The sequence below is a fragment of the Macaca thibetana genome, chromosome 19 (assembly GCF_024542745.1).
Source record: "Macaca thibetana thibetana isolate TM-01 chromosome 19, ASM2454274v1, whole genome shotgun sequence".
NCBI classification, from domain to species: Eukaryota; Metazoa; Chordata; class Mammalia; order Primates; family Cercopithecidae; genus Macaca; species Macaca thibetana.
Window position 1 is genome coordinate 20,971,642 of NC_065596.1, and position 25,772 is coordinate 20,997,413.

The following is a 25,772-nucleotide window of genomic DNA, read 5'->3' on the forward strand; positions in this document are numbered from 1 at the left end:
GGACCCAGAATCCACATTGTCCACATTCCAAGCTCCCTAAGAGACCCTATCCCTCCCCTGCCACAGGTCTCCATGGCTCCACCTCTCTTGGGGTAAAAACCAAAGTCCTTCCGGCCGGGCGCGGTGGCTCACGCCTGTAATCCCAGCACTTTGGGAGGCCGAGGCGGGCAGATCACAAGGTCAGAAGATCGAGACCAGCCTGGCTAACACGGAGAAACCCTATCTCTGCTAAAAATACAAAAAATTAGTTGGGCGTGGTGGCGGGCACCTGTAATCTCAGCTACTTGGGAGGCTGAGGCTGGAGAATTACTTGAACCCGGGAGGCGGAGGTTGCAGGGAGCCGAGATCGCGCCACTGCACTCCAGCCTGGGCAACAGAGTGAGACTCCATCTCAAAAAAAAAATTAAAGGCCGGGCGCGGTGGCTCAAGCCTGTAATCCCAGCACTTTGGGAGGCCGAGACGGGCGGATCACGAGGTCAGGAGATTGAGACCATCCTGGCTAACACAGTGAAACCCCGTCTCTACTAAAAATACAAAAAACTAGCCGGGCGAGGTGGCGGGCGCCTGTAGTCCCAGCTACTCAGGAGGCTGAGACAGGAGAATGGCCCGAACCCGGGAGGCGGAGCTTGCAGTGAGCTGAGATCCGGCCACTGCACTCCAGCCCGGGCTACAGAGCAAGACTCCGTCTCAAAAAAAAAAAATAAAATAAAATAAAAAAAAAAAGTCCTTCCAAGACACACAGGACCTGCTCAACAACCTACCCCACTCTCTCCCTGCCCTCTTCTCCTCCCACTCTCCCCTCCTCACTCTGCTCCAGTCACAAAGGCCTCCTTGCTGTTCTTCCAACACACCAGATGTGGTGGTCCTGCCTCAGGGCCTCTGCATGGGCTGTGCCCTCTGCCTGGAATGCTTTTCCCTTGGTTGTAGAATAACAGCCTTCCTACCTGTCATTCAGGTCTCATCTCAAACTTCACCTCCTGGAAAGGCCATCTCTGGCCTCCAAGGAAAGCTGTCATCTCCCAACACACACCTTTAGTCTGTTCACAGCAACTCACACCTATCTCAACTTTATTTACTAGTTTATTGTCAGTCTCTCCTACCCCCGAATTGCTTTATGACCTCAAGCCTCACTCAATGGCTGGTACACAATACAGACTTAATAAAGTTGTTGCCTTTTTAAGTTTGAGACAGGGTTTAGCTCTGTTTTCCAGATTGGAGTGCAGTGGTATAATCATGGCTCATTGCAGCCTCCACCTCCCCAGGCTCAAGCCATCCTCTCACCTCAGCCTCCCAAGTAGCTAGGACTATAGGCTCATGTCACCATGTGCAGTTTTTTGTTTTTTTGTTTTTTGGTTTTTTTTTTGTTTGTTTGTTTTTTTTTTTTGAGACGGAGTCTCGCTCTGTCGCCCAGGCTGGGGTGCAGTGGTGTGATCTTGGCTCACTGCAAGCTCCGCCTCCTGGGTTCACGCCATTCTCCTGCCTCAGCCTCCCGAGTAGCTGGGGCTACAGGTGCCCGCCACCACGCCTGGCCAGTTTCTTGTATTTTTAGTAGAGACGGGGTTTCACCATGTTAGCCAGGGATGGTCTCGATCTCCTGACCTCGTGATCCACCTGCCTCGGCCTCCCAAAGTGCTGGGATTACAGGCTTGAGCCACCGCGCCCAGCCCATGTGCAATTTTTTAAAAAATATATTTATTTATTTAAATTTAATTTATTTTGAGACAGAGTTTCACTCTTGTTGCCTAGGCGGGAGTGCAATGGCACGATCTCAGCTCACCGCAACCTCTGCCTCCTGGGTTCAAGCGATTCTCCTGCCTCAGCCTCCCAAGTAGCTGGGATTACAGGCATGCACCACCACACCCAGCTAATTTTGTATTTTTAGCAGAGATGGGGTTTCTCCATGTTGGTCAGGCTGGTCTCGAACTCCCGACCTCCAGTGATCCACCTGCCTCAGCCTCCCAAAGTGCTGGGATTACAGGCGTGAGCCACCGTGCCCGGCCTAAATTTATTTTTTGTAGAGAAGGGGTCTTGCTATGTTTCCCAGGCTGATCTGGAACTCCTGGGCTCAAGCAATCCTCCCACCTCAGCCTCCTGAGTGGCTGGGACTACAGGTGCACACCACCACACCTGGATACGTTTTTTTATTTTTTGTAGAGATGGATCTTGCTGTGTTACTCAGGCTGGTCGTGAACTCCTGGGCTCAAGAGATCCTCCCACCTCAGCCTCCCAAAGCAATGGGATTACAGGTGTGAGCTACCACGTCTGGCCACATCATATAAATTAATGCCAATTTTGACAACTGCTCTGTGAACTAGTTATCTGTATTCTTTCTCTCTTACAAAGGAGCTAAGGTTCAGAAAAGATGAGGTGACTTTTTCAGGATTACACAGAAATTTTTAAATGCAGCCAGGATTGAAACAACCCTGTCTGAGAGCAAAGGTTTTGAACATTCATATTCACCAGGTGAGGAGGAAGGTAGTACAGGCTGAGGAAGTATCCTTCCATCCTTCAGTCTATCCCATCTTCTGTGCATCATCCATCCATCCATTCATCCATGTACCCACCCATCTATCTAGTATTCTATCCACCAATTACCCATCCATCTTTTCATCCATCCATCCATCCATTCATCTGTGCACCCACGCATCTATCTAGTATTCTATCCACCAATTACCCATCCGTCTTTTCATCCAACCATCCAACCATTAATTTCTCCATCTACCCATCATCCATCCATCTATTCATCCACTCATCCACTTATTCATTCATGCATCCATCCATCCACCTATCTAACCATCCATCCACTCATCTATCCACCCACCTACCCATCCATCCATCCATGTGCTCACTGAACCACCAATCCATCTGCCCATCCATCCACCCCCCACCCATCATCCACCAACCTATTCACCCGCCCATCCCTCCATCTATCCATCCACCTGCTCATCCATTCGCCCACCAATCCATCCATCCATCCATCCATCAATCTACCATCCATCCATCCACCCACCCACCCATCCATCCACCCATCCACCCATCCACCCGTCCTTCCACCTGCCCATTCATCCACCCCCCACCTATCATCCACCAATCTATTCATCCATCCATCCATTCATCCATCCATCCATCCATCCATCCGTCCATCCACCTGCTCATCCATTCGCCCACCAATCCATCCATCCACCCATCCATCCGTCCAACCATCAATCTACCATCCATCCATCCATCCACCCACCCACCCATCCACCCACCCATCTACCCATCCATCCATCAATCTACCATCCATCCATCCACCCACCCACCCATCCATCCATCCATCCGCCCATCCATCCACCCCCCTACCCATCATCCACCAATCTATTCATCCGCCCATCCATCCATCCATCCACCTGCTCATCCATTTGCCAACCAATCCATCCATCTATCCATCCATCAATCTACCATCCATCCATCCACCCACCCACCCATCCATCCACCCATCCATCCACCCATCTACAAATCCATCCATCCACTACTCATCCATCCATCCATCCATAAATCCATTCATCCACCTGCCCATCCACCCACCCATCCATCCACCCACCCATCCATCCATCCATCCATCTGTTCACCCATCCTTCAATCCATTCAAACCTTCCACTGACCTTCCCACTTTTGTACCCATCAAATTCACTCATATCTAGAATCACTGTCACCCATTCAACCATCCACCCATGTCTGCATCCACTGATTCACATATCCATCTCTCCATCCGTTAGCCAGCCCATCCATTCTCCCATCCCCAGATCCTCTCATTTCCTCATGCCCTTGTTCGTCCACAAGCTCACTTCCAAATGGCAAACAAGACACAGTTTCTGCCCTCCTAGAGCTTACATACCACTGATGTTGACTATGACCCCAGACCAACTGGGCTCCTGCTAGACCAGTGTCTTCCAAACTTAACAGCTCCTCCCTTTGGCCCTGGTCATCTTAAATTCAAGGACAGTCAGCCTTCCTGGATGGCTCTGACCCTTGTCTATGTTTCCAAAATCATGTTTTTTTCTCTCCTTCCAGAGCAGGCCAAAGCTCAGGCCGGGAGGCGTGAAGCCCAGCTGTGACTGCTGTATGATTTGGGCTGGGTGTTGCCCCTCTCTGGGCTCCGATCTCCTCCTGTGGTTCTCATGGAAGAGGGGAACTTGGTTCTCTAAGAGCCAGTGTAATCGGAACACACATCTGCTTCTTTGTATTTCTCTCTTCCCACACTGTGGGCCTCACCCCAACTGGAAGCTTCTATTTTGTCCATCCAGGTGTGAAGGAAATGAGCATATTTTGAGCAAGGCTGGGAGGTTGGGGGGAGGTTGGGAAGAGGCTGGTGGTGGCAATGGGAGTTAACAGGATGTGAAGCCTGCTTCCCATGCTGGTCTGCCTGAGTTCCTCTCTGCTCTAAACTCTTTCATGGCTCCCCAGTGCCCTCAGGAAAGAGTCCAAGCTCAGTCCAGCATCAGAGGTTTTCCTGGTCCAGCCCATGCTGACTCTCCAGCCTCATCTCCCACGTCTCACCTAATCCCACCTCTACCCTAGCTGTGCAAATTATTCACGCCTCCAGGCCTTCACAGACCCAGTTCCCCTCCCTGTATCCAGGAAGTCAAGATGTGTACCTGTCTCGTTCACTGTTGTGTTTCATGCCCATCATAGGGCCTGGAACACAGTAAGTGTTTCTGTGAATGCATAAATAAAACTCTTTCTCCACCTGGAAAGCTCCTATTGATCCTTCAGAGCCCCATTTCTAATGCCCCTCCTCCAGGCAGAGCTCCTGCTTCATTATCCAGTTCCCTCAACCCTGCATCCCTCCCTTGGACCCAACCCAGACCACTGGACTGTAGGTGCCAATGTCTCGCTCTGGCCTCAGACCTCTCTTGCTCAGTACGAGGTAAGGCCACAGAGGGTTTTCAAGAAGTGTTGTGTGAATGAATGAATGAATGAATGAATGAGGTCCTACCAGGTGTTTCCAATGGCCAAGGGCTCACTTGCCAATTTGAGGGGTGAAAGAGAGAGACGCAGCCCACTTCAGAGATAACCTCCTGGGTCCAGCCCCAAGCTAAGTCCCCTCAGAAGAGCCCCAGCAGGTGAGCCCCACAGAAGAAGGGGACTCTGGGATTCCCAAGACCCTTTGCTCTTTTCATACCAGGACAAAACTTCCATCCTCCCTGCACCTGAGCTTCTCAGGAGTTAGTGCCCCTCTGGGCCCTTGTACATTGTCAGGGACACCTTTCCCCATCAATGCATCCTCCTCATGCTTCGGGTCTCAGCATAGTCATGTAATAAGCCCACTCCCACTGACCAAGCACATACTCTGTGCCCGGCCCCATGCCAAGGGCCTCTTCTGTTCTCTGCTCTCCCTGCCACTTCTGCAGGGAGACCCACTGCAGCTTGGAGGGATGAAGACACCTGCCCAAGGCCACGAGATGCAGAGAAACCAGGCTCATCTCAACTCCAAGCTCTCAACGACTCTCCTACACTAACCGCCTCCTCCAGGCAGCCCTCCTGGCCTCCACTCCTGTGGAGGCAGGACCCTCCTCTGGGTTGTCACTGCTGGTGTGTGTTTCGCCATCACATTCCTGAGTTCCGTGCCTTGTAAGCCCAGTTCCTCAGCTGTCTCTCTCCCGTAAATTGGAATCTGGCAGGAGGGGAACTCTGGATGGCGAGTAGGGATGGCAAATTTTACCTGTTTTGCCCAACCCAGTAGCCCAGGGTCTAGAACAGGGCCTGGTACACAGCAAGCGCTCAATAAATATTGGTCATACAGGTAGACGGATTAACATCTAGCCCACTCTCTCATGAATCCTACAAGGAATTCTGTTCACACCAAATGCCCAGCTCTGCATAAATACTGGAAAACAGTAGGCGTTCAATAAATGTTGAAGCAGTGGGGGGGGGCGGCGGGGGGAGGGAGGTGCAGACACGATGTCACAGTCACAGGTGTGAGGCTCCGGGGCCTCATGAAAGTCTGTTAAATAAATGAGAAAATGGGCAGCAGGGGAAAACGAGGCACAGAGAGGGGCGCGCCCAGCTTGAAGCCACACAGCACCCGGGCAGGGGTCCTTTCCAGGCACGCACGCGCGCGCGCGCACATACACACACAGGCCAACCCTGCCAGCCGCCCCCAGCCCCCTGCCACTGTCCCCGCCACCACCAGGAGCCAACTGCTCCGGCAGTCCCCCCGCCAGGCCGCCCAGCCCGCCTTCTCCCTGGGGCTGGTGCGTCACACGCGGAATCTCACGCCTCAGAGCTCAGCCTGCTACAGCCTCCTCCTCCCCCCCGCCCGAGCCGAGCCGGCAGCTGGTGCTCCCATGGAAACCGCGGGCCCCCACCCGGGCCCCTGCCGGGCCCCCCCCACCTGCACCGTCCCCCAGCGCAACCTCCGCTTTAAGACAAATATTGTCATTAACATGCAAATGTATATGCGATTACCATAAACGGGGGCCCAGTGGCAGCGGCGGACCAGCACCACTGTGGGCACCTTCCCCTGGCAGGGTGGGCACCCAGGCAGCCACCATCCCTACACAGGGGAAGCCGCAGCTCCAGAGGTGCCTGACTTGGAGGGAGGGTCCCTGGGGCAGAGAACTGCAGGGGGGGGCCAGCGGGAGCCCCAATCCCAGCCTCCAGTTCCTGGCCTGAGCCCCTGGCCTGGGGTGGGGGTCCTTCCTGGGGGAGGTCCCCTCTCTCTGGATGGGAAGTTCTGGCAAGAGAAGGCTTGTGGTCTTCCTGTGGGCCTCCATCTCTCTGCAGCCCCCAGCCTGTCTGCGTCTCTCCATCTCTCTTTCCCTGCATATTTCTCTCTCTCTCCTCTCTCTCTATTAAAAACAAACCCAGCGACCCGGGGCCTGCCCTCTTTCGGGGGACCACCTTGATGCATCCCTCTCCCCCTACCCCTGCCCCGCTCCTGGGCTCCTGGATGAGGCCTCCTGCCTTTCTCTGGTCTCAGCACGGCCTCTAGGAATCTGACTGCCCCCAGGCCACCTTCGGCCAGGCCAGCTGTGGCTGTCAGGTGTCACAGGCCCCTCTGTCCCCAGCACTATCTTGAGGGGCTCAATCTCGGCTTCGGGGAACCTGTCACCCTTAATGTCACACAGATATAGGCACGGCTGCTCCCCCTGGCCTGGAAGGAAGGCATGGGGGTAATGGGGGTCTAGCTCTGGTAGGTGTGGGACCCAGGATACATCTCTCCAGCCCTCAGTTTCCCAGAAATGTGCTGTCGCTTGGAGCCCACCTCCATGGCGATGCCTTCCGTGGGAAAATCAAGCCCCTGCGGCCTGGACGCCAAGGGAGGGCTGAAGGTGGTGCCAGCTGTGCCCCCTCCAGGTTTGTGTCAGGAGCCGGGTGCCCCTCCAGGGCATTCTCATCCCACCTCACTCTGCTCCTTACAGATCTCCTATGCCCAGTCTCACGGGTCCCGCCGGCATCCGGGGAAAGGGATTACTCTCCAGGCGTGAGGTCCACACCCCACGGCCCTGCAGCTCTGAACAGGCACATTATACCACGCCAGGGCTCCCAGAAACAGCCCTAATAAGGTCAGTGTTGGTGGCAGGTGTCTGAACTCACTCCTCTCCCCAAGAATCCTGACTTTCCATTCAACATTCCACCTTCCTTTGGCCAAGGCCCAGAGAGGGGCAGTCACTAGCCAGAAGTCACACAGCTGAGCCCCAAACGCAAGCCTGGATCACAGATGCTGGTTCTGAAGACACCCCCCACCACCTCCTCCATTGCCCCCACCCCTTTGTGCCAAGCACCCACGGGCGAAGACCAGGTAAAGTCCAGCCAGGCCCCACACAGGTGGGGATTGACTGCCCTGAGGGTCCTGGGGGGCTGGATCCATTTTCAATACGAGGTGAAGCCCCTGTATCTCACACACAGACAGACCTGGGACCCCTAAAATGTGGAGGGTGACTGTTGGCTGTCGTGGACATGGCTTTTCAATTCTCACCCTCCAAGGAAAGCCCACAGATGGGAAATACCCCCAAGGTACCCCAACACTCTCCAACCTGTAAAAAAACAACTGGGGATGTGTCATGGTCCTGCTCTGTTGACAGCAGGGAAACTGAGGCTGAGGACCAGGTGAAAACCCAGCCCCAGCCCCTCCCTCACCCCTCACTTCTCCCGTGCCCAGGATTCCCAGAGATTTAAAAATAAGAAGAAGAAAAAAAAAAAGATGAAGAAGAGTCAACCAGGACTGTCCAGTCCCTGCACCCCCAACTGTCTCTCCGACCTACAGCTCAACCAGAGGCCTTTCAATGCAACCGTTTGGGGGGCCACGTGGACTCCCCCATTCCCACGGGAATCCTTCTAGAAATGGGTGCTCTGGGTGTACCAGGGGTTGGGGGCATGTGGGCAAAGCCCACCTATCACCTCTGGATTCCAGAGATTGACTTACGGGGACCGCATGGGAGCCCCTCTGCCCTCCTAGGCCACACGGAGGAGTTAGATTTTTCAGGCCCTGTGTGTGTGTGTGTGTGTGTGTGTGTGATGGTTGGTTTTGAAAAGAGATGGGGAATGGGGAGGGGTTTCTTTCCTCTCCCTCAAAATAACCAGCTGGAGGGTCTAGCTGAAGTGACAGGCCTGGGCTCCATCTCACCAGACCCTCCCTAGGGCCTTCTTGAACCCACCATTCATTCATTCATTCATTCATTCACTCACTCACTCAATAAACATGCCTTCCTGCTTACCGGGCACGCAGCGCTGGGGAAAAAGTGGGTCTAAAATAGGTCACGGCCCAGTCCTTCCCCAAGGCCTCTCCAGGGTCTTCCTGGAGGATGGGGTGGGGGAGGCCGGGGGTGTCCAGCACAAAGCCTCTGAAGTGCCACCCCCAGTCCCCAACACCTGACGGAAAGGCTGTCAAAGCCACCCCAATTCAGACGCTGGGCCCATGATGGGAACCAAGGGCTGGGGACACAATTGCTGGACACCCCCACCCAGGATGCCATCGGAGGGAGAATCCGGTGGGAGGGAGGCAGACAGGCCTGAGGCCGCCCACGCCTCCCTCCTCCTCCCTGTCCACCCCAGAATTTGGGCTCTGCCCAGATGGACACGTCCAAGCTCATTGTCTTGGACCTGAGACCCCAACACATTGCTAAGAGGCTTGGCCAATTTCAACTTGAGCCGAAGGTGGAGGCGGGGGAGGGGGAGGGCAGAGAAATGGAGGAGAGAATGCTGATCCACGCGGAGGTGGTGGGGCCAGGGGGTGGGCAGAGACGGGAGCCTCTCCGCCCCGCCACCCGAGGCAGGCGAGGCGGGCGCGTCCCCCCGAGCCGGGCGCCCCCAACCCGTCTTCCTTTGTAGTTACCGATTAGCCTGGGGTCCTGGGCATCCGTGTCCCCCGCGGCCGGACCTGCCCCGCCGGCCTGGCTTTGTGAAAATAACCAAAGCAATGGAGTCCGCAGGTGCAAACTTCCCCGACGGGGCCTGGGGAAGCTGAATGGGGGGGGGGGGGGGCAGGGAGGGGTGCCGGCGTTCCCGAGGCTCCCCTGGCAAATGGGCAGGAAAGAGTGGGGTGAGGGAGGGAGGAAGGGGTGGGGGTCTGGGGGATGGAAGGGTGAGGGAGGGAGGGAGGGAGGGAGGGAGAGAGAGGGTGCTGTGGGGGGAAGGATGAGAGGTCGAGGGAGATGGGAGAGAAGAGAAAAGGAGAGAGAGAGGGAGAGAGAGAGGGAGAGAGAGAGGAGATGCCGGAAGGTGGGGAGGGAGGGAGAGGGGGCGGAGGAGGGGAGGGGGCCCGCTCGGATCTGTCAGCTGCACCCCCAGAGGGGGGAGGAGGGGTGGGTGGGAGGGAGGGGGTAAGAACCGATGCTCCGGCAGAGGCAGGCAGAGGAGGGAGGTGAGCAGAGGAGGGATGGGGATGGGGGAGAGAAGATGCCGGAAGGTGGGGTGGGAGGCGGAGGGAGGGGGAGGGGGAGGGGGCCGGACGCCCACCTTTGTGCATCCCCGTGTAGGGGTCTTTGAGCACCGTGAGCTCGTAGATGCGGCCGAACTGCTCGAAGAGCGGCTTGAGGTCCTTCTCGTCCAGGTGCCGTGGGATTTGGCCCACGAAGAGCTTGATGGCGTCCAGGTCCTTCATGCCGTCGGGCTGCCCCCCGGGGGGCTCGGGCCCGCTGCTGCCCACGGGCGAGGGCCGCGGCTGCAGGAGCTGCTGCTGCTGCCGGCGCGCCTCGCTCTCCGTCAGGCGGGCCATGGCGGGCGCGGGACCGAGCCGGCGGCGGCGGCGGGCGGCGGGCGGACTCGCAGCTGGAGCGGCGGCCGCGCCTCCCGCCTCCCTCCCGGGCCCCCGCGCCCTCCTCCCGCCCGCGCCCGCCCCGGCATCGGGACCACAAAGGCGGCTCCGCAGCGGCCCCTGGCGGCCGCTCCGCGCGGGGCAGCCGGCGCCTCCCCGCATCCCCGGGCCGCGCGGGGAAACTGAGGCCGGCAGGCCCCGGGCCCCGCCTACAGGTGGGCGAGGGCGGAGCTGCGGGCGGGACGAGCCTTAGCCGGCTTCCCAGGGGGCCCCGCCGGCTCCCGTGGAGAGCAACGGCAGGAAGAATGTCAGAAGTTGCTGGAGGTTCTGTAGGGGACTTGCCCGTAGAGCGCGCCCGTGATCCTTAAAGTAGGTAACTCATCAATAATATTAATAACACTAATAATATCGCTGGGCGCGGTGGCTCACGCCTGTCATCCCAGCACTTTGGGAGACCGAGGTGGGTGGATTCACTTGAGGTCAGGAGTTCGAGACCAGCCTGGCTAACATGGTGAAATCCCGTCTCTAATAAAGAATACAAAAATTAGCTGGGCTCAGTGGGAGGTGCCTGTAATCCCAGCCACTCAGGAGGCGGAGGCAGGATAATCACTTGAACCCAGGAGGTGGAGGTTACAGTGAGCCAAGATTGTGCCATTGCACTCCAGCCTGGGCAACAAGAACGAAACTCCGTCTCAAAAAAAAATAATAATAATAACACTAATAATAATGAATCAAGAGCAAGATGGAAAGTGCTCCCACTAATCACGACAGCACAGGAGAAATGCTAAAAGTATTTCCAATTCTATACGGTGCTTACACATAGAAAGTGTCCTTGGCCCTTGAAGTATGTAACTCATCAATAATGCCATCAACAACAAGGGATGCTGGCTCTCACTGCTAATGACAGGATAGGAGAAATACTGAAAGTATCTCCCAGCTCTAAAGTGCCCATGATCCTTTATGTATGAAACTCATCAATAGTATTAACAATAATAATAAGTGCTGGCTGTGGTAACTCACACCTGTAATCCCAGCACTTTGGGAAGCAGAGTCAGGAGGACCACTTGAGCCCAGGAGTTGGAGACCATCCTGGGCAACATAGTGAGACGCCATTGCTACAAAAATAAGGAAACAGGCCAGGCCTGATGACTCACACCTGTAATCCCAGCACTTTGGGAGGCTGAAGCGGGGGGATCACCTGAGGTCAGGAGTTCAAGATCAGCCTAGCCTAATCAACATGGAGAAAACCCTGTCTCCACTAAAAACACAAAATTAGCCGGGCGTGGTGGTGCACGCCTGTAATCCCAGCTACTCAGGAGGCTGAGGCAGGAGAATTGCTTGAACCTGAGAGGTGGAGATTGCAGTGAGCCGAGATTGCGCCACTGCACTCCAGCCTGGGCAACAAGAGTGAAACTCTGTCTGGAAAACAACACAACAACAACAACAAAAAAAAAACATTAGCCAGGGGTGGTTGGTGTGCACTTTGGTCCCAGCTACTCGGAGGCTGAGGTGGAAGCATGGGTTGAGCCCTGAGAGATTAAGACTGCAGTGAGCCAGGATCACACCACTGCCACTGGTCTGGGCGACAGAGTGAAATCTTGTCTCAAAAAAAAAAAAAAAAAAAAAAAAAAAAACTTCCCGAAGACGTCCTAAAATTAAAGCCCAAGTCCTCCTTGAGGCCCGCAAGGCTCTGCGTGTCCTGTTCTGTCTCGTCCCCACCTTCCCCTGCTCCCTCTCTCCCCCTCCTCACTGCTGCAGCTACACAGGCCTCCTCGCTGTTCCTCTAACTTGTCAGGTGCGGTCCTGCCTCAGGGCCTTTGCACGGGCTGTGCCCGCTGCCTCGGATGCCCTCTCCCCAGACGATGTGTGGCTCATTCCTTAATTCCCCATCACTTTCTCCATCTACCTTATCTAAAACCACTCACTCACCATTACCTCCTTTCTCAGCCTTCTTTTTCCCTCCATGGAGTTACACCCGTTTAAAATTTTATTTTCATTTTCATTTTTCTTTTGTTTCAGGATGGAGTCTCTCTGTCGCCCAGGCTGAAGTGCAATGGTGTGATCTTGGCTCACTGCAACCTCCACCTACCAGGTTCAAGTGATTCTCCTGCCTCAGCCACCTGAGTAGCTGCCCAGCTAGTGTAACATTTTATTAACGTACTTATTTATTTATTTATTTATGAGACAGAGTCCCGCTCTGTCACCCAGGCTGGAGTGCAGTGGCGTGATCTCGGTTCACTGCAACCTCCGCCTCACGGATTCAAGTAATTCTCCTGTCTGTCTCCGGTGTAGCTGGGATTACAGGCGTGCGCCACCACACCTGGCGCATTTTTGTTTTTTGAGTAGAGATGGGGTTTCACCATGTTGGCCAGGCTGGTCCCAAACTCCTGACCTCAAGTGATGTGCCCGCCTCAGCTTCCCAAAGTGCTGGGATTACAGGCATGATGAGCCACCGCACCGAGCCTAAAATTTAATTTTTAATTTTTATTTTATTTATTTTTTGAGACAGGCTCTTGCTCTGTTGCCCAGGCTGAAGTGCAATGGTGCAATCTTGGCTCACTGCAGCCTCCGCCTCCTGGGTTCAAGTGATTCTCGTGTCTCAGCCTCCTGAGTAGCTCGGATGACAGGCACCCGCCACCATGCCTGGTTAACTTACAATTTTATTTATTTATTTATAAGGCAGTGTATCACTCTGTCACCCAGGCTGGAGTGCAGTGGCATGATCATAGCTCACTGCAGCCTTGACCTCTTCGGCTCAAGTGATCCTCCTGCCTTAGCCTCCCAAGTAGCTGGGACCACAGATGTGGCATGCCACCAGGCCTGGCTAATTTTTAAATTTTTTGTAGAGATGGAGTCTTGCTATGTTGTCCAGGCTAGACTCAAACTTCTGAGCTCAAGCGATCCTCCCACCTCAGCCTCTCAAAGTGCTGGGATGACAAGCGTGGGCCACCACGCCCAGCTTTAGAGGACATTTTGTGGTCCTTCCAGCCAATAGAACATGACTCAGCCATGAAAAAAACATAAGGCTTTGACCCAGGCCATACTGCAGGTACACCTTGAGGACATCATGCTTGGTGAGAGACGTCAGACACGGAAGACCACACAGTGTGTGACACCATTTGTATGAAATGTCCACCCGCATTAGATGAGGAACTGAGGCGCAGAGCGCGCCAGTGGCTGGTGCAAGACCACACGGTAAGAGAGCTGGGATGTGAACCCGGGAAGCCAGACTCTGGCGCACACACACCTCCCACCATCCCATACCATCTCCCTACGCACCAGGCAGCTGAGCCTCAGTTTCCTTGCCAAGCAGGTCTGAAGAGAGAGGAGAGGGGCTGGGCACAGTGGCTCATGCCTGTAATTCCAGCCCTTGGGGAGGCTGAGGCAGGCAGATCATCTGAGGGCAGGAGTTCAAGACCAGCCTGGCCAACATGGCAAAACCCTGTCTCTACTAAAAATACAAAATTAGCTGGGCATGGTGGCGCGCACCTGTAATCCCAGCTACTTGGGAGGCTGAGGCAGGAGAATCGCTTGAACCCGGGAAACGGAGGTTGCAGTGAGCCGAGATTGCGCCACTACACGCCAGCCTGGACCACCAAGTGAGATGCCATCTCGAAAAAAAGAAAAAGAGGATATGGTGAAGGCCCCGGTCTGGTGTGGATTCATGAGCTAAAATGCAGGCTTAGCAGAGAGTCTGGGAGCTCCTTAGCACTCAGAGAATGGCTATTTATTATTGCTATTACTGGCAGCCTGCTGGCCGCCCCCAGATGGAACAGAACATCAGGACTGGGTGAGGAATAGAGCTGGGCAAGGGGTCAGGGTCCTCCCACAACATCCTGCCACTCGGCCCAGCACAGATGCAGGTGCTTAGACTCAGCTGGGACTTGGCCGGGCACAGCGTGGCACTGGGGCTGGTGGAGTCGGCCAGGAGACACGGGCTTCGTCTCCATGGAGACTCAAGCAGGATGCTCAGAGCCCCATGAGCCTCCAGCGTTCTGAGAGAGTCCTTAATAAGATTTTTTTTTTTTTTTTTTTTTTTTTTTTTTTTTTTTTGAGACGGAGTCTCGCTCTGTCTCCCAGGCTGGAGTGCGGTGGCGTGATCTCGGCTCACTGCAAGCTCCGCCTCCCCGGGTTTATGCCATTCTCCTGGCCTCAGCCTCCCAAGTAGCTGGACTACAGGCGCCCGCCACCACGCCCGGCTAGTTTTTTTTTTTTTTTTGTATTTTTTAGTAGAGACGGGGTTTCACCATGTTAGCCAGGATAGTCTCGATCTCCTGACCTCGTGATCCACCCGCCTCGGCCTCCCAAAGTGCTGGGATTACAGGCTTGAGCCACCGCGCCCGGCCCTTAAAGAATTTTTAAAAATCATGCCTGGCCGGGCGCAGTGGCTCATGCCTGTAATCCCAGCACTTTGGGAAGCCAAGGGAGGTGGGTCACTTGAGATCAGGAGTTCGAGACCAGCCTGGCCAACATGGTGGAACCCCATCTCTACTAAAAATAAAAAATTTGGCCAGGCGCGGTGGCTCACACCTGTAATCCCAGCACTTTGGGAGGCCAAGGCAGGCAGATCACGAGGGCAAGAGATTGAGACCATCTTGGCCAGTAAAACCCCATCTCTACTGAAAATACAAAAAGTTGGGCATGGTGGTGGGCGCCTGTAGACCCAGCTACTCGGGAGGCTGAGGCAGGAGAATCGCTTGAACCCGGGAGGCGGAGGTTGCAGTGAGCCGAGATTGTGCCACTGTACTCCAGCCTGGGCAACAGAGCAAGACTCCATCTCAAAAAAAAAAAAAGAAAAAAATCATGGCTGTAATCCCAGCACTTTGGGAGGCCGAGCTGGGAGGATTGCTTGAGCCCAGGAGTTCCAGACTAGCCTGAGCTGTAACATAGCAAGACTCCATCTCTACAAAAAATACAAAAATGAGCTGGGTGTGGTGGCATGCACCTGTGGTTCCAGCTACTTGGGAGGCTGAGGTGGGAGGATCGCTTGAGCCCAAGGAGGTCCAGGCTACAGTAAGCCAAAACTGTACCATTGCACTCCAGCCTGGGCAACAAGAGCAAAACTCTGTCTCAAAAATAAAAGAAAATCAAAAGAAAAACTCACAAACCCCTAGGAGCCAAAGAGGTACTTTTTTCAGCCTCTTCCTCCTCTTTCTTCCACCCAAAACAAGAGCCTAGTTGAATTCGGGTCTGACTTCTGGGTGCTTAAATCCAGCATTCTGCCTCCTGAATTTCCTCCCTCGCAGAGCTGAGGGGGTGGGTGAGCGCGGAGAACAGCGAGGCCGTGAGCCTGGGTACGTTTGGACACCACAGGCCAGCTCCCTGACTTGTTAGTGGATGCAGTCTGGTGAGCGATGGTCACTGCAGGATGCCCGTGCCACGGCTGTTACTAAGGAGTAAAGAGCGTGGGAGTGGCAGGGTGCGGTGGCTCACACCTGTAATCCCAGCACTTTGGGAGGCTGAGGCAGGCAGATCACCTGAGGTCGGGAGTTTGAGATGAGCCTGGCCAACATGGTGAAACCCTGTCTCCACCAAAAATACAAAAACTAGCTGGGCGTGGTGGTGGGTGCCTGTAATCTCAGCTACTCAGGAGGCTGAGGCAGGAGAATTGCTTGAACCTGGGAGGTGGAGGTTGCAGGGTTGCAGTGAGTTGAGATGCAGCCACTGCACTCCAGCCCGGGTGACAGAGCGAGACTCCGTCTAAAAAAAAAAAAAAGGAAAGGAATCTGCAAGCCTTTTGTTCTTCTTCCTTCTCCTTGGGTTTTTCTTTCTTCTTCGTTTGAATTTTTCTCGTCTTCCCACGACAACCGTGAATCACTTTGGAATCGAGAAAGTCTAAAACTTGAAAACAGGAAGGGAAGCAGAGCTGATTTAGCAGTCCCGGCTGTCAGATGGAGGATTTGGGCATCGAAGCCAACATAGTTTATTCTTCTCTCTTCGGTGCCCAAAGGAATTCAGAGCTTCTGAAAGCCAACTGGGCTCACCGGCTGCCTGGTCTCAAACCCACGCCGCGCGGCGTCACGGAGTCTCTGCCTTGCTGGCCAGCACATGAACCCCCGCCAGGCCCCCAGGCCTGTACAGTTCATGGTGACACTTGCCATGTACAAGGCACCGTGTCCTCTATACACACAGCAGGAACTGTCATCCCCATTTCTCAGAGGGGCAAGTCGAGGCACCCGGAATTTCACAGGATGCAGCTCATGTTTTCTACCTTCACGAATTTTGCCAGAGCTGTGGGCCCCGGGGGCTATTTTTTTTTTTTATTTTTGAGACGGAGTCTCACTCTGTCACTCAGGCTGGAGTGTGGCGGTGCCATCTCAGCTCACTGCAACCTCCGCCTCCTGGATTCAAGCGCTTCTCCCACCTCAGCCTCTTGAGTAGTTGGGACAACAGGCGTGCGTCACCATGCCTGGCTAATTTTTGTATTTTTAGTAGAGATGAGGTTTCACCACATTGGCCAGGCTGGTCTCGAACTCCTGACCTCAGATGATCCACCCACCTCAGCCTCCTAAAGTGCTGGGATAATAGGCATGAGTCACCACTCCTGGCTTATTATTTTTTCTTTTTAAAACAGTGATAAAATACACATAAAATAATACACTTAATCATTTATTCTTTTGAGACGAGGTCTCGCTTTGTTGCCCAGGCTGGAGTGCAGTGGTACAATCACAGCTCACTGAAATCTCAACTTCCTGAGCTCAAGTGATCCTCCCACCTCAGCGTCCCAAGTAGCTGGGACTACAGGCTCGAGCCACAATGCTGTCTAATTCTTTTATTTTTTGTAGAGATGGGGTCTTGCTATGTTGCCTAGGCTGGTTTTGAACTCCTAAACTCTAGCAGTCTGCCTGCCTCAGCCTCCCAAAGTGCTGGAATTACAAAAATAAGCCACTGCACCTGGCTTCCTTTTTTTTTTTTTTTTTTTTTTTTTTTTTGACAGAGTCTCTCTCTGTCGCCCAGGCTGGAGTGCAGTGGCACGATCTCAGCTCACTGCAACCTCCACCTCCCGGGTTCAAGCAATTCTCGCCTCAGCCTCCCAAACAGCTGGGATTACAGGTGCCCACCATTGTGTCTGGCTAATTTTTGTGTTCTTAGTAGTGACGGGGTTTTGCCATGTGGGCCAGGCTGGTCTCGAACTCCTGACCTCAGGCGCATCCATTTTGGCCTCCCGAAGTGCTGGAATTACAGGCGTGAGCCACCGCGCCTGGCCTGACCTACACACAGTTCAGCGGCATTAAGCACATTCATGTGGCTGTGCAACCATCAGCTCCACCTTCTCCATAATTTTTTCATCTTCCCAAACTGAAACTTTTTGAGTCTATGAAACACTTATTCCCCATCTCCCTCCCCAGCCCCTGGCATCCCCCATCCTACTTTCTATCTCTGTGAATCTGACGACGCCAGGGACCTCCTAGGAGTGGACTCACACAGGATTTGTCTTTCTGTGTCTGGCTTCTCTCGCTGAGCCTGAGGTCTACAAGATGCCTCCACACTGCAGCCTGTGACATGATTCCCTTCCTTTTCATGGCTGAGTACTATTCCACTGTGTGAATGGACCACAGTGTGTTGATCCATACTTCTGTCCACCGCCCCTTGGGTAGTTCCCACCTTTTGGGTTATTGTGAGTCGTGCTGCTGTGAACATGGGTGTACAAATCTCTCTCTGTGTCCCTGCTCATGGTGACGCTGACTGTTCATTTGCCATGTACCAGGCACGGTGTCTACCATACACACAGCAGGAACTATCATCCCCATTTCTCAGAGGGGCAAGTCGAGGCACCCGGAATTTTGCAGGATGCAGCTCATGCCTTCCGCTTTGTTGGGAATATACCCAGGAGTGGGAAGGCTGGCTCCTATGGCAATTCTATTTTAAAATTTGTTTTCGTTTTTGTTTTGAGACAGAGTCTTGCTCTGTCACCCAGGCTGGAGTGCAGTGGCACGATCTTGGCTCACTGCAACCTCCACCTCTGGGGTTCAAGTGATTTTCCTGCCCTCAGCCTCCTGAGTAACTGGAATCACAGGTGCGGTGCGCGCCACCATGCCTGGCTCATTTTTGTATTTTTAGTAGAGACAGGGTTTTACCATGTTGGTCAGGCTGGTCTCGAACTCCTGACCTCAAGTGATCCACTTGCCTAGGCCTCCCAAAGTGCTTGGATTACAGGCTTTTTTTTTTTTTTTTTTTTTTTTTTTTTTTTCTTTTAATGGTAGCCATCCTAATGGGTGTGAGAGGCACCAGTACTATTTGATGTTTTCCTTGATAACATCAGCTCTTTTAAAAATGCTTAATTTGGCCAGGTGGCTGGCGTGGTGGCTCACGCCTGTAATCCCAGTACTTTAGGAGGCTGAGGCAGGAGAATCGCTTGAGCCCATGAGTTCTAGATCAGCCTGGGCAACAAAGAGAAACCCTATCTCTACAAAATTACAAAAATATAAAAACAAGCCGGGAGATCGAGGACAGACTACGCAAATAGCAAGACCCCATCTCTACAAAAAATATAAAAAATGAGAAAGATACACAGAGTGGACGGCACCTCTGGAGAGAAACCGTGTTGGTTTCCAGGGACATTAACTGATGTTTTACCAACTTAAAAGACCTCCAGGAAGAGATCCCGGCCCCTGGACCTGGCCTCTTTGGGGTCGTGGGAGACGGCACAACGTCCTTGTTGGAGGGACGTCTCTGTCCTCCTCGTTCACTGCTGCCCAGGGTTGAGGGGGGCAGGTGAGGCCTGAGGGCACCGAGGGAGCCCCGGAAAGAGGCCTCACATATGCCCGACACGGGCAGCTTAATGTCATTTCATTTTTTTTTTTTTTTTTTTTTTTTTTTTGAGACAGAATCACGCTCTGTCACCCAGGCTGGAGTGCAGTGGCACGATCTCAGCTCACTGCAACCTCCGCCTCCCAGGTTCAAGCGATTCTCCTGCCTCAGCCTCCCCAGTAGCTGGGATTACAGGTGTGCGCCACCACGCCCAGCTAATTTTTGTATTTTTAGTAGAGACGGGTTTTCGCCATGTTGGCCAGGCTGGTTTCCATCCCTTGACCTTGTGATCCACCTGCTCAGCTTCCCAAAGTGCTGGGATTACAGGCATACCCTCCTGCACCCAGCCTCATTTCATTTTCCTAACTGTCCTCTGGCTACAGGTGACCTTTCTAAATTCAGTGAAGGTCAGACGCCATTTCTGCTCTCCTTGCCCTCCCCTTCCCCCAGGAGGCCCTGCATGGCCTGAAACCTCCCGGCTTCCTCCCTCGCCCTCCTCCTCCTCCCCCTCCTCCCCTCCCCCACCTTCCCCTCCCCTCCCCCCCCTCCCCCCCTCCTCCCTCCCTCCCTCCCCCTCCCTCCTCCCCCTCCTCCCTCCTTCCTCCCCCTCCTCCCTCTCTCCCCCTCCTCCTTCTCTCCCCCACCTCCCTCTCCCTCCTCTCTCCCCCTTCTCCCTCTCCCCTTCCTTCCCCTCTCTCCCTTCTCCCTCTCCCCTCCTCCCTCTCCCCTTCGTTCCCCTCTCCCTTCTCCCTCTCCCTCCTCCTCCTCTCCTCCTCCCCCCTCCCCCTCCTCCCTCTCCCTCCTCTCTCCCCCTCCTCCTCCCCCCCTCCTCTCTCCCCCCCCTCCCCCCCCTCCCTCTCCCCCCCCCTCCCCCTCTCCCTCCTCCCTCCTCCCTCTCCCCTTCCTCCCTCTCCCCTTCCTTCCCCTCTCTCCCTTCTCCCTCTCCCCTTCCTTCCTCTCTCCTCCTCCTCCCTCTCCCCCTTCTTCCTCTCTCCCCCCAACCCCTTGGTTCACTCTGCTCCAGCCACACGGGCCTCCTCGCTGTTCCTCCAACACGCCAGGCGTGATCCTGCCCCAGGGCCTTTGCACCTGCTGTGCTTGCTGCCTGAATCACTGTCCCCAGACTTCCACATGACATAATAATCCTTGTCATCCCAATTTCACTCAAAAGCCCCCTCCAGGCCGGGCACGGTGGCTCACGCCCATAACCCCAACACTTTGGGAGGCCGAGACAGGGGGATCACCTGAGGTCAGCAGTTGGAGACAAGCCTGGCCAACACAGTGAAACCCTGTCTCTACTAAAAATAAAAAATTTAGCCAGGTGCCTGTAGTCCCAGCTACCGGGGAGGCTGAGGCATGAGAATTGCTTGAACCCAAGAGGAGGAAGTTGCAGTGAGCTGAGAACACATCACTGCACTCCAGCCTGGGTGACAGCGAGACTCAGGCCGGGCGTGGCGTCATGCCCGTAATCCCAGCACTTTGGGAGGCCGAGGCGGGCAGATCTTCTGAGGTTAGGAGTTCGAGACCAGCCTGGCCAATATGCCAAAACCCCATTTCTACTAAAAATACAAAATTTGATGGCACACCCCTGTAGTCCCAGCTACTAGGGGAGGCTGCAGCAGGAGAATCGCTTGGACTCGGGAGATGAAGGTTGCAATGAGTCAAGATAGGACCTCTGCACTCCAGCCTGTGTGACAGAGCAAGACTGTCTCAAAAAACAAACAAACAACAACAACAACAACAAACCCCTCAAAGCCCCTCCTCAGGGAGCCTCCAGCGTGGATTCAATTGTAAAACAGTATCCATCCACTGATCACCATCTGAAGGCAGCCCATCCACTTAACGGCTTATTATCCATCTCCCGCGGTGGACTGCGAGCCCCATGGCGTCCGGGCCAGCGTCTCTTGCACACGCCTGCATCCCCGAGCCTGGCACAGGACCTGGCAGAACAGAGTTCAAGTATTCACTGAATCGAGAGTTGAATGAAACGAATCCGGCCGGGCACAGTGGCTCATGCCTGTATTCCTAGTACGTTCAGAGACCGAGGTGGGAGGATCGCTTGAGGCCAGGAGTTCAACACCAGCCTGGGCAACGTAGCAAAATCTGCTCTCTACAAAAATATTTTAAAAATGTAGTCAGGCATGGTGGCATTTGCCTGCAGTCCCACCTACTTGGGAGGTTTGAGGCAGGAGGATCACTTGAGCCCAGGTCAAGGCTACAGTGAGCTATGACTGCACCACTGCACTGCAGCCTGGGGGACAGAGCAAGACCCTCTTTTATTTTTTATTTTAATTTTTGTCAAAGTCTCACACTGTCACCCAGACTGGAGTGCAGTGGCATGATCCTGGCTCACTGCAACCTCTGCCTCCGGGGTTCCAGTGATTCTCCTGCCTCAGCCTCCTGAGTAGTTGAGACTGCAGGTACGCACCACCACCCCCAGCTAATTTTTCTATTTTTAGTAGAGACAGGTTTTCATCATGTTGGCCAGGCTGGTCTCAAACTCTGACCTCAAGTGATCCACCCACCTCGGCCTCCCAGAGTGCTGGGATTACAGACGTGAGCCACCACGCCCGGTGTGAGACCCTGTCTCTAAAAAAAAAAGGAAAAAGAATGACCTGTGTATGTTAATGGGGAAGATGACGGGCTGGCTTTTCCTCTGAAAGGGGTTGTGCCTGAGTCCACAATGGAGCCAAAGCCACCTTCTGCCTGCACAGAGGGGGGCAGCCACTGTCCACTCTTAGCCTTGCTAAGCTCCTGGAGGATCACACAGGACCCCAAGAAGGTCAAAGCCCTGGACCCTAGAGCCCCTTGAACTGGTAAAATTTGGTCCAGAGAGGCACAGCTCCTATGCCCCAGGGCCACGCAGCATGTGGGGGCCAAGCCTGGCCTCCGTCCGCTGCCCAGGGAAGCCCAAGTACTGCCCCCAACCATTCCATCCCCAGTGGCCAACGGCCCCATGCTCCGGGGTCACGTGAGCCTCTTTCTTTCCCTGCAACCCTGCCCTGCCTTCCTTTCGCTCTGGGTCCATCCCATCCCTCCCCTCCCCGCTGAACAAGCTTCTCCTGCCTTGTGTTTTGGGGAGGCAGAGACCCCATGCTGGGTTTGAAGCTCTGTCGCAGATTCCTAGAGGACGGTGGCGAGGGGATGGCGCCCCTGTCGGTCTCTGAAGTTCCCTGGTCTGAGAAGCGGCAGCTTTGAATGCAGGGATGTGGGTCTTGCTCAGGAAGCCCCCAGCAGTCCAGGTCTCGGTCCAGGCCACACACTGGTTCTGGAAGCATCTCTGTAGCCCGTTCTCTGCACTCCAGGAACACAGCGGTGGAGGGGGAACAGGAGGAATCCACCCTTCTCTGCCTCCACCTGGCCCAGCCCCAGCATCGCCCACCTGCACCAGCCCAGTCACCTCTACCTGGTACTAGGCTAAACCCTCGCCACCCCCTTCTCCCCTCCCCGAAGCAGCTGTCAGACGGCGCCCGGGAGAACCCAAGTCAGGGCCTGTCCCTTCTCTCCCCACAGCCCTCTATGGCTCCCACCTGCCTCGAGGTCAAAGCCCAAGTCCTCCCCACGGCCCATGAGGCCCTGCACAACCTGCCCCATTCCCTCCCCTCCCCACCCTCACTCCCTCTGCTTGAGCCACACGGGCCTTCCTGCTGTTCCTCCAACACGCCAGGCCCTGTCCTGCCCCAGGGCCTTTGCACAGGTGGGCTGTGCCTCCGCTTGGAATCCCCTCCTCCAGGTTTCGCCCCGGCTGCCTCATCGTTCAGGTCGCAGCTCAGACACCATCCCTTCCAGCCACAGTCCACAGGCTCCTGCCTCCCTCGGGGCCACTTCCTCAGCTGCTGCAGCCTCCCCACGCCGCCACCTCTCCCTGCTTCATCTTCTCACCAGCACATCTCTGCCTGTCCTCCTTCCCCGAGAGCACGGATCTCAGGCCAGGGACACATGGCAGCTCCACCAGTGTTTACTGAGTCCGGCAACTGGGCAGGCCAGGAAGGGGCCTGAACACTGGGCAGAACCTGGGAGGGTCCCCAGGGCTTCTGACCGGGAGGGACCAACCCTAGTTCTGCACCTGCTGTGTAGGCTCTCAGTAAACCTCTGAACCTGCAGTTGGGTTGGAAGCCGACTTCACACAGCCCACTGCCCGTGGTCCAGGGTTGCAGAGTTCCCTCAGATTCATGTCCAAAAGAACCTCAGCCATTAGCCTCAACTGCAAATGGCATCTTGGCAGAGGTCATTAGTTAGGGGGGGAGCATCCTCCTGGAGCAAGGTGGGCCCTGATCCAACGTGAGGGAGGTCCTTGGAAGACAGAGACAAGGCAGGGGCTGGAACGACGTGGCCACAAGCCGAGGACGCGGGGAGCCCCAGAAGCTGGGAAAGGCAGGAAGGACTCGCCCTGGGGGCCCTGCCCACACCCTGACTTTGGATTTGGGGCCTCGGAGACGCTGAGGGTGGATTTCTGGTGTTCTGAGCCCCATAGTTGGTGGTGCTTTGTGATGGTGGCCCAGGAAACAGGTCCACCCATTACCCACAAGACCCTGCACACAGACCCTCCCGGGGGAGGCGGGAGGAGGCAAGGCTGCGTGGCCCAGCAACAGCGGGTTTAGCCAGAGCCTCACTCTCCCGCACGGCCCAGCAGCCTTGGGCACAGGCCTGGCCCACGACAGGCTGAAGCCTCACTCCAGGAGAGGGCAAGTCAGTGATGCGCGCTTCACACAGCCCTGCCCCTACTGTCATCGCCTAGAGGAACAAGAACCCCCAACAGTTGTCACAATACAATCCTCGCAGCCCCCAGACCAGACACTGGTGGCGATCATTCAATATGGCTTTATTTTCTCATTGGCCGGCTGCATCCCACACCAGCCTGAGCCCCAGACGGTCAGTCAGTGCATCCATCCTGACGACCTGTCCGGGAAGGAAGGAAGCTCCCTCTGAAACGCTGGCCCGGCGGCACCCAGACAGAAGCCTGCTGGCTAGCACACAAGCACTCCCCAGATTCTCTCATGGTGACAAGGTGGCAGCTGCCGGGGTCCCAGAGTCCCAGCACAAGTGCCCAGAGGCCAGCCGGGATGGGCCCTTGGGCAAGTCTCTGGAGGAGGCGGGCAACCCGCAGGGCAGGTGGGGGGAAGAGGGTCCCCTGCTAACCTGGAGGAAAGTGGGGTGGTTACCCCCGCACCCCTCCAGGCTGCAGGTTCAGGAGGGCAGAGGTGCTGGCTGAGGAACTGGTGGCCAAAGTGAGAACCCCTGGTCCTATCTGGACAGAACCCCAGGTTCCCATGGGCCGGCCCAGGTCCCTCAGACAGCAAACACCTCCCTGGGCCACGAAAGGGAGATGGCTGTGGGTGCCCAGGCCAGGACTCGCCCAGCTCAAGCCCCTTCTTCCCCAAGTCTGCTCGGCACGCACTGCGTGGGTTATATTGCTAAAGAACGGACACGCCGGGGTCTCCCTGAGCTCAATGCGGGCCTCCTTCCCTCCCACACTCACACACGGCGCCTGGCCTGCGGGGTGGAGGGTTCTGTCCATGGCTTCGTGGGGGCCCGGACCTTCCTCTCGGAGTTCCAGGAAGGGTGGCCCCAGAAGCCATGCCAAGTGTCTCCTTCCCAACAAATGCTCTCACCTGACGCCCCCACCCTGAACACGTCCTTTCGATAAATGAGGAAGCTGAGGCCCAGGGCAGGGAGTGAGGAGAGGAGCCACCCGGCCTCCCCAGGCCACCTCCTGCCTCCCAGTCCTCCACCTGCACCCAGTTCCCCAGGGAGGACCGGCCGGCCGTGGCAAAGCCTGGCAGGCCTGGGGGCCCAGCACCGAGCCCAGGAAACACCAGGCACTGGCTCAGGACTCAGGGCAGGGAGCTGGGCCGGGGTCAAGCAGGTGAGGCCCCTGGGAGCCGGGCTGGGGCCGAAGAGGCACAGGGGCCGGCGGGACAGGCTGGGAGGAGAGGGGCGCGGGGGAATGGGGGTGTGCAGTGTGTCAGGGGCCGGGGAGGCAGGGGCCCTGCCAGCCCCCCACGAAGCAGAGGCTGTCAACGATGGCGTCAGACCCTGCAGTCGGAAAAGGGGAAGGCTGAGTGCTACGGCTCCCCGACAGCCCACTGTGGAGGGGACGGGTCACTGAGACCACATGGGGGACAAAATGCTCCAGTGGGGCTGGAATCCTGGAACCCCAGGGCTGGCACTGCCCTCCTCCAGGCAAGAGGGAGAAGAGATAAATAACCATGTCCACGCCACCATCGGGGAGCGGGAGGGGATGTCCAAGGACAGACGCGGAGCAGGGAGCAGGCTGGGCCTGCAGTCCAGGCCCCTTGCGGCAGGAGGCGGTGGGCGGAGGCTGCGTGCGATCGGGCAGGGGGTCCCGGCGTCTCCTCTCTAATCGTGCATGTGTGCTGACACCGGACCCAAGGCGGCCGGCTCCCGGGACTGGGCGGCTCGTTCGCAAGTCCGTAGCCTGGCCCCGGGATGTCTCCCAAACTCTCCTCCAAGGAAGTTCAAAGACAAGGAAAAAAAAAAGAATCCCCCCAGTCTTGGAGAGCAACAGAGAAAAGCTCTGTAATTCAGTGTTTCAACCACCGCCGGGGCGGGGAGAGGGCCCCTGTCCCCGCGGGGCCGCCTGGGGCGGGACAGTGTCCACTCACTCGTGCTCGGCCCCAACGACTGGGGAGCGGCGGGGGCTCCGGCTGTGGGGGTGGCTGTGTCACTGTGTCTTGGGAGGTGGCTGTGTCACTGTGTCTTGGCCTTCACGAGCAGCCTCTGGACGGTCTTGTAGAGGAGGCTGAAGTGCTGGGGACAC

At 55.8% G+C, this 25,772-nt stretch overlaps 3 protein-coding genes across 9 annotated transcripts in view; 1 reads left to right on the forward strand and 2 right to left on the reverse strand.

Moving 5' to 3' along the window:
• Positions 1-10,277, reverse strand: part of CELF5 (CUGBP Elav-like family member 5) — a 77,618-nt gene extending 67,341 nt beyond the window's left edge. For 4 of the 6 annotated variants that reach the window (XR_007721588.1, XM_050770484.1, XM_050770485.1 and 1 more), the window contains exon 1: positions 9,943-10,229. Coding sequence is in view for 4 of the 6 variants with exons in the window: in XM_050770484.1 (XP_050626441.1) it covers positions 9,943-10,201 (259 nt within the window). In the remaining 2 variants the exon portion in view is untranslated. Of the gene's footprint in view, positions 1-9,319; positions 9,449-9,942 lie in introns of those variants that run through there. The other 2 variants (XM_050770482.1, XM_050770486.1) reach the window with 2 other exon arrangements.
• The window catches only part of TLE5 (TLE family member 5, transcriptional modulator), a 392,013-nt gene that overhangs the window by 208,873 nt on the left and 157,368 nt on the right, over positions 1-25,772 (forward strand). The window contains exon 1 of one of the 2 annotated variants that reach the window (XM_050770850.1): positions 9,455-9,459. The exons of the other annotated variant lie outside the window; for it this stretch is intronic. The gene's annotated coding sequence lies outside the window, so the exon portion shown is untranslated. Of the gene's footprint in view, positions 1-9,454; positions 9,460-25,772 lie in introns of those variants that run through there. 2 annotated transcript variants of the gene reach the window in all.
• Positions 23,793-25,772, reverse strand: part of NCLN (nicalin) — a 353,563-nt gene continuing 351,583 nt past the window's right edge. The window contains exon 16 of the mRNA XM_050770374.1: positions 23,793-25,762. Coding sequence (XP_050626331.1) covers positions 25,703-25,762 — 60 coding nt within the window. The 3' untranslated portion in view covers positions 23,793-25,702. The remainder of the gene's footprint in view (positions 25,763-25,772) is intronic.